The 14,422-nt window shown below is 55.5% G+C and overlaps 4 protein-coding genes across 4 annotated transcripts; all 4 read left to right on the forward strand.

Moving 5' to 3' along the window:
* Nucleotides 1-594: 594 nt before the first annotated feature.
* Nucleotides 595-2,124, forward strand: CkaCkLH20_02582 (ebs-bah-phd domain-containing protein; the record flags this gene model as incomplete). Its single annotated transcript, XM_038885301.1, has 4 exons — nt 595-886; nt 943-1,248; nt 1,296-1,426; nt 1,477-2,124. 4 exons carry the CDS (start codon nt 595-597, stop codon nt 2,122-2,124), a joined length of 1,377 nt encoding a protein of 458 aa, XP_038749232.1.
* A 923-nt stretch (nt 2,125-3,047) lies between these two features.
* Nucleotides 3,048-4,037, forward strand: CkaCkLH20_02583 (uncharacterized protein; the record flags this gene model as incomplete). The annotated part of the gene is made up of 3 exons (XM_038885302.1): nt 3,048-3,079; nt 3,166-3,593; nt 3,646-4,037. The coding sequence occupies 3 exons, from the start codon at nt 3,048-3,050 to the stop codon at nt 4,035-4,037; spliced, it is 852 nt and encodes a 283-aa protein (XP_038749233.1).
* A 5,429-nt stretch (nt 4,038-9,466) lies between these two features.
* CkaCkLH20_02584 (nad dependent epimerase dehydratase family protein) lies at nt 9,467-10,846 on the forward strand (the record flags this gene model as incomplete). The annotated part of the gene is made up of 3 exons (XM_038885303.1): nt 9,467-9,668; nt 9,827-10,127; nt 10,222-10,846. 3 exons carry the CDS (start codon nt 9,467-9,469, stop codon nt 10,844-10,846), a joined length of 1,128 nt encoding a protein of 375 aa, XP_038749234.1.
* Nucleotides 10,847-13,446: 2,600 nt separating this feature from the next.
* Nucleotides 13,447-14,096, forward strand: CkaCkLH20_02585 (uncharacterized protein; the record flags this gene model as incomplete). Its single annotated transcript, XM_038885304.1, has 2 exons — nt 13,447-13,500; nt 13,566-14,096. The coding sequence occupies 2 exons, from the start codon at nt 13,447-13,449 to the stop codon at nt 14,094-14,096; spliced, it is 585 nt and encodes a 194-aa protein (XP_038749235.1).
* Between the last annotated feature and the right edge of the window lie 326 nt (nt 14,097-14,422).

Raw genomic sequence — 14,422 nt, forward strand, 5'->3', positions numbered from 1 at the left:
ATCTCAACGAATCAGGTGTAAGAGAAATAAGTGCATTAACATCGCATCGGCGCTTGCTGCGGGGACTTGCGAATCGCATGGACCGTGGCAAGCGCGGACGTCCTCCGCTCTGTAACTCCGTGCTTACGTGACGCCCGGCAAAACTGCCCAGCTGGAGATCACGTGATGGATCCTGAAATTTTGGTGGCAGGATGAGATTACCACTGACGCGCCCGTTCCCCGACCGAGACTGCCAGCTTCTCGACCTGCGATTTCCTCCCAGTTTGCGCATCGTGGCCATCATTGGTCGTTGCTACCCGACTCGAATCATCTCTGGGTACAATCGTCTAGTAAAAAGTCATCAAAGTGCTTTCGAAAGCTCGACCGGGACGGCGCGCTTGCCACTCGGCCTGATCTACCCCGGTCCTCAAGCGACCCATCTTCTTCCAGCCACCCCGTCTTCCTCCCAGTGTTTCCTCCGTCGCAACAACTCAACGGGCCTTCATCTACGTCCCAATCGTCTTCAGCCGACCCATCCGACCTCGATCTCTCCCTTCCATCGCATTTGTCGCAACTTTCGAATTATACCCTCGCTTGCGATCCCGGAACTGCGCCATGTCGTCTTCTGCGCGTAAACGCCCTCGCGCCGAGGTCGAGGACAACAAGGCCGATTGTCCTTTCACCATCACCTACGCCGAACCCGACTCCAAATCGCAAAAGAAATCCAAGAGGAGAAGGAAGCAGGAGCCGGAAGAAGACGACCCGAAGAAGAGCACGAAGCAACTCTCTCCCTTCTCCCCGTCCGGCGACTTCAACGGCAAGAGCGCCCAAGACGTTCTGGACCTGGAGTATAACGTCCACCCGCAGAAGAAATGGCTGGATATGACAAGGTACAATAGCTTTGTCCGTAAGTTTTCCCGTCTGCTCCTTGTGATGTCGGGGTGCTAACGCGGATGGGCGCAGTGAACGGCACCAAGTACTTCAGCGAGGGTTTCATATACGTCGCAAACGACCAGACTGTCCAGCGCCAAAAGGCCGCGGCTGAGGGTGTCACGGACGGTGATGGCCCGCTGAAGAGATCGAAATCCGATGACGATTGGGTTGCACGCATCCTGGAGATTCGCGCCAGCGACGAACACCACGTGTACGCACGCATCTACTGGATGTACTGGCCAGAGGAGCTCCCGGAAGGCACCATGGAGGGCAAGAGGTATTCCGGTGGCCGACAACCCTATCACGGGCACAACGAGCTCATTGCCTCGAACCACAGTATGTCGCATTCATAAAGTCGCAAGCGGGGTACTGACATTACGCAGTGGATATCATCAACGTCGTGAGTGTGACGTTGCCTGCAAATGTCAAGCAATGGATCGAGGAGAACGACGACGAAATACAAGAGGCGCTCTACTGGCGCCAGGCCTTTGACTGCCGAACCCAGCAACTCTCGGTTAGTCCAGTCTGACAATATTTGGTTGAAGTACTAACCTGTATACGCAGTCCGTCGAACGCACCTGCAAATGTGAACAGCCAGCGAACCCCGATAAGATCCTCGTCGGATGCTCCAATAAGGAATGTGGCAAGTGGCTTCATGCACAATGTCTCCTGGACGCTGCCCTCATGCGAACCTACGAGCGACTCGGCAAGGACAAGCCGCATCTCACCGAGAAGCCACCGATCGATGGAACCGCATCTGTTGCGGAGAGCGAGAAAGAGGTGGAAGTAAAGGACGAAAAGAAGCTGGACGACGGCGTCACTGGTCCCCTTAGTCCGACGGAAAGCGGCACTGAGGTAAAGCAAACGATCGATGCAAAGCCCGGCGATGCGCCCGACGAATCGAACGGCCAATCTGTTACGGAGGGAACCCCTGCTATTGCCGAAGAGCGTGGATCGCAGCAGCCCACAACTCCCGCGACGCCTTCAGTGCCTGAAGCCCCGGTAGTGTCGACAAAGAAGGTCAAATCCAGCAAGAAGAAGAACGGCTTAACAGAGGCGAAGCCGTACGAGGGGTTGTTCGACGCCAAGCTGCTGATGGACACGAACTTGTCCAAGATTGAGATCAGGGACCTACGCGAAAACGTCACTGAAGGCGACAAAGTCTGGACAGAGCCCTTGCTTTGCATGGTCTGCGGGATTGGAATCAATTGAGTATGTTCACCGACGTACCGGCCCTTGGCCAGGTCACATTTTGTTTATTTTTTTGGGGTGGCGGGATGGTGGGGTTTCCAACTTCACTTCTCGCTGTACTTATTCCAGCCAGTAGTGCGCTCCGCCGTGGTGCTTTGCGTATGCCCCTTTGGCTGTAACGATTTTGAATATGGAGGCTAGCATACCAAGTTTCGAAAAAGACGTTTGGCAAAAGGGCTGAACAACGTAGTCGAAGAGGTTTGGATAGTCGAGAGATAGGGTAAGGAGGCAGAACAGGTTGCTTTGGTTGGGGTGTTGATTATCTTCGCGAGGCGTTGGCGAATACGGTTTATCGCTACAATTGAGTTGTCAGGGAACAAGTTTCCGTAGAACTGGTGAAGGGGTTTAGTCAAAAAGGGGACGAAAAGGAGCCGAGGCCAGAAGAGCGATAGTCTGGAGACAAGAGTCTTGAGCAGTTTCCTAGAGCTTACACGGTTTGGTTTCTTTTAGTTTGTTATCCTTTTCAAGTCGTCCATCGACAAACGGAAACCGTTTGACGATAGTTCAATACAAAGAATACTTTGAACAATGTCCATCAGGCGGGTCTATAAGTTGAACACAACTTGAATGTATGACTTGTCGGGGGAGGTAAGCCGAATTTACGCAGCATTCGAGGTCTCAATTGCCATGACGTCCGGTGCCGGTTGAGAGCTTGAGCAATGGTAGGTGCTTTCGGAAGCTCACCATGACTGGTGGGGTTCTCTTCCCCAGGGGCTAAGTGTACCTTAGGTGGTGATGACCGCCTACCTACCCCGCCGAGTCCCTTCCACTGACACTCCAACCTCGAAAGACATCCAGCTCATCTACCGCAGCACCACAACTCGCATCGCCCGACGTCCCTTCAGCCCGCCTCACCGACCCCGAAACATTCACACAGCGCCGCCATGGCCTCCGTCGACCCCTTCGACTCGGCGCTGTAAGTCGTTGCCCTCCTGTCCTCAGTCTCAACCGTGCATCGCCAGACCGACCGTAAACTAACCGGAACCCACCCCTCGAATCCAGCGACCTCCTCCGCCGTCTGAACCCGAAACACACCGCCGACCACCTCAATGCCATCATCTCCCTCGCACCCGACCTGACCGAGGACCTCCTCTCCTCCGTCGACCAGCCCCTCACCGTCAAGCGCTGCAAGCAGACCGGCCGCGACTACCTCCTGTGCGACTACAACCGCGATGGCGACAGCTACCGCTCCCCGTGGAGCAACCAGTTCGACCCGCCCCTGGACGAGGGCGGCGTGGGCGGTGTCGGTGCCGGCGGTAGCGAGGGTGCGGGCGAGGGTGCCATCCCCAGCGAGCGCGTCCGCAAGATGGAGATCAAGGCCAACGAGGCCTTTGACGTCTACAGGGACCTTTACTACGAGGGCGGCGTGAGCAGTGTTTACTTCTGGAACCTGGACGACGGATTCGCGGGCGTTGTTCTCCTCAAGAAGTGTAGGTCTTCCGGCAGAAGGGAAAACAGAGAGATGCTGACAGCAACACGCAGCCGCGACACCCGGCGGCAGCGCCGAGGGCGTCTGGGACTCGATCCACGTCTTCGAAGCCATCGAGCGCGGCCGCACGACGCAGTACAAGCTCACCTCGACGGTGATCCTCTCGCTGTCGACGTCGGCCAGCAGCCTGGGCGACATGGACCTCAGCGGCAACATGACGCGGCAGGTCGAGCAGGAGCTGCCCGTCGACGGCGACGAGAGCCACATCGCCAACGTCGGCCGCCTCGTCGAGGACATGGAGCTCAAGATGCGCAACCTGCTGCAGGAGGTCTACTTCGGCAAGGCCAAGGACGTCGTCGGCGACCTGCGGAGCATCGGCAGCCTTAGCGAGGGTGCGAAGGACCGCGCGGCGCAGAGGGAGATCATTGGCAGCATGCAGAGATGATTTTTGTTGCCTTCCTCTTTGGGACGGAGGGGGAAACAAGCATATTGCGTTTGTGCTTCTGAGAGAACCAAAAAGAAGATTAAAGGTGGTCGCACGGGGTATGGATTATCGAGATCGGGTTGTACGGCTCCAAGCCCACACTTCCACCCCGTCCTGCGTCCTGTCTTAGATCAGATCTCCTTGTGAATGCAGGCATCGGGATCAAGGGGGTACCGAATAGATGAGGGCTCTGCCGGCCTCGTCTTGGCTCATCATCAGGTACGTTGTCTGGGTGTAGCGAAGGTGGCGGTCCTTTTGCCGGGAAGAGGGATCCGCGGGCTAGGGCGATATGGAAAGGCTGAACGAGTAGATGAAAGAAAAAATATCTGTGTAACGCTCATTTAGACCTCACATCGTCGATCGAGTGCCCCTGTTGATGTCCGCCCGCTCCGTCTACCTAAGAAACAGCATCAAGGCATGCAGCTGTCGTGTAAGACATGCTTGCCCGGAGCTGTCCCGGTAGAGAAATCATTTTTGTCCCTGTAGAACGATGACACGTCGTTGCGGCTCGGCGGTTCGACGGTCCGCAGCCGCGAGACTTCCACAACTTCATAATTGGGTCTTATTTGAGCTGACATTCGCGAACGGCTTCGATGTCACGATACATCAGATTACCTGTTTGAGGCAGTATACCGAGTGATCGCCGTTCTGCAGGCGACTTGTTCGTGGGGGGTTCGAAGCAGATAGACAGATTCCTCCTTTCTTCTTCTACATCAGCTTTCGGCATATCTCGAAGCATGCTTTTTTTCCCCCCGGCATTTCAGCCAGATCTATGTGGTTGAGATACTTTGAGCCGATATCGCCCCTTCGTTATCGAGTTGATCGACTCGAAGACTTGAGATGGAATCAGTGGAATAGACTGGGCTTCTTCCTCCCTAGTGAAGACTACAGCGTAACTCAGATAGACGTGGGTGTTTCTTGACGAGGGTCCGGAACAGAAGAAAGGGGAAAAGGCTTCTCACGAGAGTTAGGATACTCGTCTTCATTGCTGTTGATTTTCGTTCGTCAGAGTGTACTTTGGCTGAGCGGATACGTTCGTATCACCGACAGCCATACGTAGTCTGTTGTGACGTGACAGAGACGCTTGACTTGTCTACCTGGGCATATGTCTCCTTCACGGGCAAACAAGCCTTTGCAATTTGCGACATGGAAAGAGTACGGCAGTCAAGTCACGTTTCAGCGTTGCTGTGTTGTGCCAGAGATGACAACTCTCACCGTTCCCCGGCTCCCAAGAGCATAAACATGCTCAGTCAGTTTTCAGGCACTCGAGAGCCATCAGCATGGGATGAACTGAGTAGCGGGCGACCCCTTTCGAAATAGAGTGTGAAGCAATTGCCGACGGACATGATTCAGTAGCTACTAGCATGAGCATTCATGTCGAGTCGGTATGTTCGACTCAGGCTTCTCCAGCTGGCCTACATGTTCTGTCAGTCTTTTGTTTTCATTTGGCTCATTCTTCTCGTTAATCGAGACGACCTCGTTTTCGTTCGTATCGTTCGTGTGAGGGACACGTAATCGCATCAGTCATGGTAAATCAAACCCGATAACCTTAAAAGTGCCCAACAAGCTGCTATTGCCGAGTATCCACATGACGATGCCTCTAGCTGTCGATGACTGGAGATCCCGACTTTCGACGGGCCGCAGTGTGTCATCGCATGAGACCCATCAAGAGCATAGATTTGCTCAAGGCGCAGGTTTGAGAGCAGCGAAGATCGGCAACGTCGGCGTTGACAACGAAGGCAATAGGCGAGAGCGAGAATAACAACGAGGGAAACCAACCCTGCGAATGTTCACGTCAGTTCCTGTTTATGCTTCGTGCCTGTTTGCTTTGTGTTGGTTTCTCTCTAGGATCATTGTTTGTCATGTGCCAATAGCCTATGACAAGCTTGCTATTCCAACCTGGTCGTTTAGTTGGGTGGCAGTGTGTAAGTTGTTTGATGTGATGCAGTGAGCACCTGATGCCCAACAAACTCTGATGTGATGGCGTTTAAGGCGCTGATGGTCGGCAAGTGTCCATTGTAGGCGGGGACATACGAGCCATTCGGGCCGCAATTGATGCATAGCTGACAAAGTTGAGGGTAGTTGCAGCAAGTTGAGAAGAAAATGTTTGGGTGAGTGGGGCCTGGCGGTTGATAATATCGGAAATTTTGCGTGATCGATAGAGAGTTGGCTCTGGCTTCTGTTCCGCGGCAGTGTTAGCTCCAACGTGTTGGCGCTGGCGCTGGCGCGGTTTGGTTTATTTTTGGTGAAAATAAGAACGTCGGTTGGTCTGCGTCTGTGTCTCGGTTGTCGAGTTGCCAGCTCCTAACTAGGGTCCACGTCAACAGACAGGAGAGACTGTTGGGCCAAGTACAGACGTCGTCGAATCCGTAAAAGAAAGCATACGAGATTTGTTGCAGAACAGATCCCGGAAGACTTCTAGAACACGCAGGAGATCCTCCTTCAGGACCCCGCATGCAGGATGCAGGGAGGACGAAAGTCAAATGGCCAAGCCCAAGCCCGAGGCCGAACCCGCCTGTGGGAGCGCGCCGGCGCGCGTGTCGGTCCTCTTTAAAGTTGGAGCACGGCGGCATGGCCCAGGAGAAGAGGCGCCTATCTGCGTCGGCATCATGGGAGGCCCCTGAGCGGGAACGGGGGCGGGATCCATGGGATGGATGGGCAGGTCGCGCCGCTGGCGCTAGCCGGCGGTTTGGTTCTTGGGACGAGTCGCCATGGACAGGAAAAGCTCGTCCTCCCGAGGACGGACGGCCTTGTCGTTTGGTTTTGCATCGTCCATTTCCTAGTCTGATCCCGGTGTGATGGGTGTGTCACCCGAAATCGAGGCTGGCGGTGAGACAAGATTTGGAGTGACACAGGCTCGAGAAGTAATGGGCGCCTCCCTGTCCGGGCCGGGTGACACAACGATATGGAAGACGGAGATAGCGGCCGGGTAAGGCGAATGCAAGACCCGGGAATGAAAAGCTGATCGAGTAGCAGCCAGTTCCATGGGTGATTCCCTGCTTGTCGAGGGCTGTGTTGGTGTCACAGCACGGAGGAAAAAGCAGCAATATGCGTTGAAATGGACGTGATTCGGGACGGGGAGTGTTCCGGAGCTGGCGAGAGACATTATTGGTTCCCGAAGTTGGGTTAGATGTTGATGACAGAGACAGAAGGCCGTCGTCACTGGCCAATGTCTTTGGGTTGTTTGTTTGTGTCTCTGTGGGATTCGATGGAAAGGCAATAGCGGCGGGATAGTAAGGACAAGGCAAGGGCAAGAAGGGTCTTGATGGTTGTGAATGGAAGTCGGAGAGTCGGGGTCGGGTTGGGCGCTCTGGGCGCGTGATGGACACCCGACATCTCATCTGGTCGATTGATTGATTCATTGACGGGTGTTCCTGTTCCTGTTCGTCGATCGCGGTGGCTGCCCCGTGATGAATTGGCAGTGGATGCTTGTCGTGGAGGGAATTGCCTTGCTCAACAAGCGTCAGTGGAAGCCAAGCAGAAGGACGTGAGGTGGAGTGGGTCGGAGGAGAGACACTATGCTGCAGCAGCGATGTGGGGATTATGAGGGAGCACGAGCCCTGTAAATTTATTAGAAGGGGGCACGACGTGTTTTGGTGCGATTTCCTAATCCGGGAAGAGGCTTAGGTTCTTCTTTTCCTGCGGGTTCTTCTGATGAGTGAGCAGGTGCATTCACAAGCAAACACTAAGCGTGAGAAGGTCAGAGGCAGAAGGCGAGGAGGCAAATTGGCAATCGCAATTGAGCCGCCAGTCCCGGTACCGCAGTTGTGGAACAGCGAAGAGTGTGAAGGTGCGAAGGTGTGACGCTCATTCCCTCAGAGGTTCCTCATTTCCTGGACTGGACGTGTTTTCCCCAGGTCTTGGGAAAGGGAGGTTCTATCAATAGCATCCGCCGTCCGGCATGTTTGCCAGTTCAGTTCAGTCCAGTTGGTTGGGTTGGGCTTCAAGAAGCCAAGTGAGTCAGATGACGAAGTCAACAGGAACAGGAACAGGAATAGGACGCTTCCAGGGGTACAAAGACAAAGAAATGAGCCAGCTGGAGCTATCCCGAGCTAAGGTAGGGAACCTGAGAGTAGTTGACGGCTACCAGACAGCTGGTTAAGTTAGGTTATTACCGTACGGGAAAAAGCTGGAGCTGGAGCTGGAACTGGGCTGTACCTGAAAGTCCAGTGTTGCCGTGTTTGGAGGCGAGATGTTGCTCGTGGTGGTGGAGGTGCTCCGTAGGCAATTCCTTCCAACCTTCGAAAGAAAGGAGGAGCTGCATAAAGCTCCACCAAACCATTCTCTGGCGCATTACCATGGCTGTACTGTACCTGTACCTTACGTAGTAGTGCGTCCTCCTAAGATTATTTCCTCTATTCGTCCCTCTCGTCCCGCTCTCCGGCCGTCCCACGGTCCCCATCTCCATCTCCCCCCCGTTTGGAATGACAGCACCATATTGGAGGAGACAATTCGCTCGAGGGCCGCTCTGTTTCGTCCCTTTTTTTTCTTGTATGCTGGCCGTACGTACCGTATTCCCGCTAATAAATTTTTAACCCTCCTTTTTCTGATACCGATCTCAGTCAGGCTTGGGGGGGAAGGGAAAATAGGGGCAGGGCCGTCTGTCGTCTCAAGTATTTTTCGTCTTGGTCGTTATTTTTTTCCCGCGTGCGCACGTTACCTCGACTGAAGTCGTTTCTAATATCATCAGACGCCTCAACCTTTTGGCACTAATACAAGTAGAAGACACAAACCAAACCAAACCAAACACATACACACACGCAATATCCATCTGCGCTACCTTGCACCGCCTTTCTTATTCTTCTCTCCCTTCCACATCCTCCCACCCCTCCGCCGGTGGTTATTTGACTTAAAGGCATCTCTTGCCTCCCCGTCCTTCAAACTGCCCCCCATCTCGACTCGAACCCTCTTCCGGCTAGATCTCTTCCCCCTCTCTGCCGAACTTCGCCCGCGTCCATCCCGCTCTCTTTCTCTCTCTCTCGCAGACTGCGGTACACCGTAAGGTAGTCTACACTAAACTCGCGCAACAATCCTGGTGCTGGTGCATTTCATCCCAGGGGCCAGGGCACATCACCCCTAACTGGACTAGACACACCCGACGTCAACCCCGCCGTCCACCACCCACCACCCTACGCAGTACCACGACCACGACCCGCCATCCACCGCCGCCGCCGCCGTCGCCGCCATCCGTCAGGTCTACCGCTCTGTGCCCAGTGCACCAAATACCTCCATACCACCACTACTACCTTACCTCGAGCCCCTCTGCCCGACTGATCAACTTGCGCTTGACACACCCTTTCCCTCCTGACGACCTTCACAAACTCGTCCTCACGAATTTCTCCCCTCCTCCTCCTCCTCCTCCCGCGTCGCCAGACATCCCCTCCCTCACCATGGCCGAGAAACCCTCAGTCCTGATCATCGGGGGTCTGGGCTACATTGGCCGCTTCCTGGCCCTCCATATCCACGAGAACAACCTCGCATCCGACGTCCGCGTTGTCGACAAGGCCCTGCCCCAACTGGCATGGCTCGCCCCGGAGTTCCAGGACGCCTGCGCCGGCACCAAATTCATGCAGGCCGATGCAAGCAGAGAACGTAAGTCACACGAACGGAATCCGATCCCACGAACCAAATCCATTTCTCTCTCTCTCGCCTTCGTCCCTCTGCTTTCACCCCCTGGCAGACGGGACAGAATCTACCGTGCTCCCGTTCCTTGGCTGACGTTTTTGCTTTTTTGCTTTCGCCTCGTGCAGAAGCCCTGTCAAAGATATTCGACCGCCCCGACGGTAAACAGTGGGACTACGTCTTCAATTGCGGTGGTGAGACGAGGTATTCGCAAGAGGATGAGGTTTACAAGCTGCGCTCCCTCGGCCTGTCGCTCGCCGTTGGCAAGGAGGCCGCCAAGCGCAAGGTCAAGGCTTTCATCGAGCTCAGCACCGGCATGGTCTACAAGCCCGACTCGTCCCCGAGCAAGGAGACCGACAAGCTGAAGCCCTGGAGCAAGATCGCCGTCTACAAGCTGCAGGCCGAGGAGGAGCTGGCCAAGATTGAAGGGTATGTCTCCAAAGCGTTTTGGGCGTTCCTTCTGAGCCGTCACGAACTGGTCCTGCTGGGAGTCCATTAAAGCTAACAACTCGCCCATCACCAGACTGAACCTCATCATCGTTCGGTTATCCCACGTCTACGGCCCCTACGCCTCGCAATGGGTCGCCACAGGACTGTGCATGGCCCGCACCTACCAGTACCTCGAGAAGGAAATGAAGTGGCTGTGGGACAAGGGTCTCCGGCAGAACACAGTACACATCTCAGACGCTGTGCGAGCGCTGTGGGACATCACGACGTGGTACGACGGCGGAAAGAAGGGCTGGGAAGAAAAGTCCATGGGCAAGGTGTGCACGTTCAACGTCGTCGACAAGGGCGTGACCACGCAGGGCACCATGGCCGAGATCATCGGCGAGGTATTCAAGATCGAGACGGGATTCCAGGGCCAGCTGATCAGCACGTTCGCGCGCCTCAACATGGACAACGTGGTCGACGACGTCAACGACGAGCTCATGGGCCCGTGGGCCGAGCTGCTCGAGAACGCGGGTATCGCGCGGCCGGGACCCCTGACCCCCTTCATGGAGAAGGAGCTGCTCAAGGATACGGACCTGAGCATGGACGGCAGCCGCCTGGAGAACGTCGTCGGGTTCAAGTACGAGAAGCCGAAACTGACCAAGGAGCTGATCGACGAGGTGATTGAGAGCTACAGAAAGATGAACTGGTGGCCGTGATGGAACGATCTAGAAGCATAAAAAAGCGTGCGCATGATTTAACCTTGCGGCTGAGACGGCAGATTTAGAGGCCGCGACGCGCCGGAGCGTCATGATATCAGCCGGGTCGTTTGTTTGAGCTCCGTTGTTTGCGAAGCAGCATCCGGGAGCCGATGGCGGGGAGCCGGGGCATTGTACCACCAAGATATCCTTTTCCTTTTATTCCTCTTCTGTAGCTCCGGCCATGTATATTGGCATATTCCGAGGGTCGTAATCTACAATAAAGTTAGGCAGAGCTTCATCATTCGGGTTAGTGTGTGTCGAGGTCGAGGTGAGAGGAGAGCTCTTGATTGCGCGGAGACAGGGGGATGCCTGCTGAGTCGGTCTTGAAACATTTGGAGCTCACACGCTTTGCGGCAGCGCGTCGCGGAGAGCTTCTGTTGAGCCGCCGGGATGCTCCCATCAGGCACAGCTACCACTTTGGAGCTTGGCCCCGCCGCAATAAAGAAGCTTGGTGCTTCTCGAAGCTCGTCTCCTCGGCTCTTGGGACGCAAGAGTCAGGAACACGGATTGGGTGGGTTCGATTATTGTCGAGTCCTCTCCCTCGTCTTTGACAATTTTTGAGACGAGTTGCCTTGTGATGTCTTGATGTCGCTCAAAGGCCCGCTGATTCGTCACTCGCCGGCGAAACCACCAAGACAGCTCGCTAGCGCGGCCCGGCTACTACGCGACACGAACGATTGGGCTGGCTGGGAGCTGTGCGAGCTGTCAAATCGTCTGCGGTGGAACTGGGACCGATGCACTGGGCCGTGTAGAAAGGTCTTTTTTCCCCCTGCGTTATACGAAAGCTGATTCCGGAGGCGAGGTTCGCCTTTGTGAGGTTGTGCAGACGACCAGAGGTAGATGGCAAGGCAACTAACTCTACGAAGGCGAAAGGGGACGGCTCTTTAGAAGACTCTCCGGCTTCAGAGACGGGTACCTTAGGAGAAGCTGAGCTCGAGATGCCGAGGCGGCAGCTGAAAAAAGGCATCCAGCTCGCCCCGTCCCGTCGCGCTCCTGAGTGCCTGTTCGCCGTACGGACGCGCGTGGGTTGATTGCTGATGGGGTCTTGCCGACTTCCCGCTGGATGGCCAAGAAAGAAAGACCGGACGGGGGGCGATGGGTTAGATGGGGGAGGGAATTCGCGGCATGTCTTGTCCCATTGGAAGATGCGCCCTCTCTCTCTCTATCGCCGAGGGGTGTGCGCATGTGCGTCCGTCAGATGCAGTGAGAATCTAATAAGTGCGCCTGCCGCAAGTAGGTAAGAACCTAAGGCGAGGCGAGGTGTATGTATCTGCCGTGCCTTGCCTTCGGTAGACCGAGAGGGCGGGTTACATTGGTTGGATCTTTTTGGTTGGCATGATGAAAGCGCGCACAGCCTACCGGCGAGCCAGCAGAGTCGGGACGGAGACGCATCAGAAGCTAAAAGGAACAAGCAGAAGAATTGAGAATAAGGGACGACCGTTTCGATCAGGAGCACGGCCGCCCGCTTCAGCCTCGGAACTTGAGGTCTGTTCCATTCTTTCTTGGTGTCCCGTCGTTTGCTGGTGCATGTCTTGGCTGCCCGATTAGGCAACTGCATGGCTCCCGAGAGTCGTGGTGGGCGTTGAGATGGTTGAGGTATCTTCGGGGACGTCGGATTGCGACGTTCCCCCGCAAACTTGGATCGGGGCTGATGTGTGTTGTGGCCATTTTGTGATTTGTGGTTTGCGGTTTGCGTAGATTGAGGCGAGTTATCGAAAAGCATGCAGCTTGACTTGTTTCCCTCTGTTCAGCACACCTTAGTCAAGTCGCTGGGTCCGACGAAATGAGAAACAATTCAATACCACCCACGTGCGCAAAATCCGGGGGAAGACAGAGTTCCTTAGTGGCCGGTTCATGATCTCACTGCACATTGTTCTTCCCAGGGTCTTGGGGGCCTAAGAAGGGGTGTGGTGGTTGAGAAACAACGTAATCCCTTCCGCCAGAGGGGGGGCCAAGAGGACGCGAACCTCGGGCCAATCCTGTGTTGTGCCTGCGACTTTTGCTGGCGGGAAGCTGCGAATAAAAGCTTCATGTGAAAGTTGGAGGGGTCGCAGGCCAAACGGACAGTGACAGGCAAGGTCCCTCTCCGGAGCGGCCCCCCCAATTCGCCCCGCTTGCTTTGCTTTCCATGCCAGTCATGCAATCTGATCCAATGCGAACCCGTACCTGACTGAACTTGTGGCCGGTACCTGACGTATAAAGTCCCGTCCCTGGAGGTATGCCGCTTTCTCGTCCGGAGTAGAAGGAGAGACACAGATTCCACGTCACTTTTGTTTCTCTTCCCGCATATCGCAAGCCCAGCCCACCTCACTAAAGTTTGCGCCTGCCGCCGTTTGTTGGCCACAACCTAACGATTCGATTCACCTTGGCGGACCATCTCGTATATCTGTCTCGGAGACCACCTCATCAGACGGGACTTTTATCCCTCGACATACAAAACCCACATCACCCCACGTGCGACTTGTGAAGCTTCACCGCAGCTTTACAACACCACGTCTACATAATCAAAAACACCCGACCTATATCTCGACACGAGCTACGCGCGACAGACATACACAATGGCCGCTCCTGCTTCGGTGACAATCGCCGACCTCTCCGGCAAGTGGGTCATGGTACGTTCACATCATCTCAACAAGAAGCAAACGCGCAGCACAACTAACACTATTCCAAATTACAGAACAAGACCCTCTCCGACTCTCCCGAGCCCGCCCTCACTCTTCAGGGAATCGGCTGGATGACCCGCAAGGCCGTCGGCCTCGCCACCGTCACCCTCACCGTCAAGCAGTACTCGGCGTCCCCGTCTCCCCCCGGCACCGGCACCGAACCCGTCACCCACATCGACATCGACCAGACCGCCACCGGCGGCCTCAAGGGCACCTCGGAGAACCGCTGCCTCGACATGGAGTGGCGCGAGCACTCGGACTGGATGTTCGGCAGCGTCCGCGGCCAGAGCAGGTGGATGGCCCCTGCCGACATCGAGGACGAGTTCCTGAAGAAGGGCTGGCTCGAGGGCGACGCCGAGGCCACCGGCCCCGACGGCAAGAGCCACATCTACTCCCACGTCGAGAGCATCGACAACGGATGGACCGCCTCGCAGGTCTGGGGTTTCCAGACCATCAACGGAGAGCGCCGGTATGCGCGCAACGTGCTTGTTCAGAAGGGCGGCAAGAGAGTCGAGATCCGTCTCGTGTACGACTACCTTCCTTAGATGATAAAGGTCTAGAGGGAGAGAAGGAGGGAGTAATTTCGCGCGAGCCTGGGTGGTTGTTTGCCAAGGATTTGCGCAATGGGCTTAGCCAGGGTCTACAGTGTCGTCAAGCACATCCCTACGAGTACACTTGAGAGCATCGTTAGCAATTTCACCCGTTACCAACATCAATGGTTCTAATGTCAATTCGTGTGAGCGTTAAACAACATATCCGACGACAGAACTGTGTTGAATCGTCTGTCTGCCTCCCAGCCGTGGTCCCAATGCTATCCCCGGTTCATGCCGAACCGCCAACGCCCGAGTTGATGCAGCCCGCCGTCTACCAT

Source organism: Colletotrichum karsti, assembly GCF_011947395.1.
Source record: "Colletotrichum karsti strain CkLH20 chromosome Unknown Scaffold6, whole genome shotgun sequence".
In the NCBI taxonomy this organism is placed as follows: Eukaryota; Fungi; Ascomycota; class Sordariomycetes; order Glomerellales; family Glomerellaceae; genus Colletotrichum; species Colletotrichum karsti.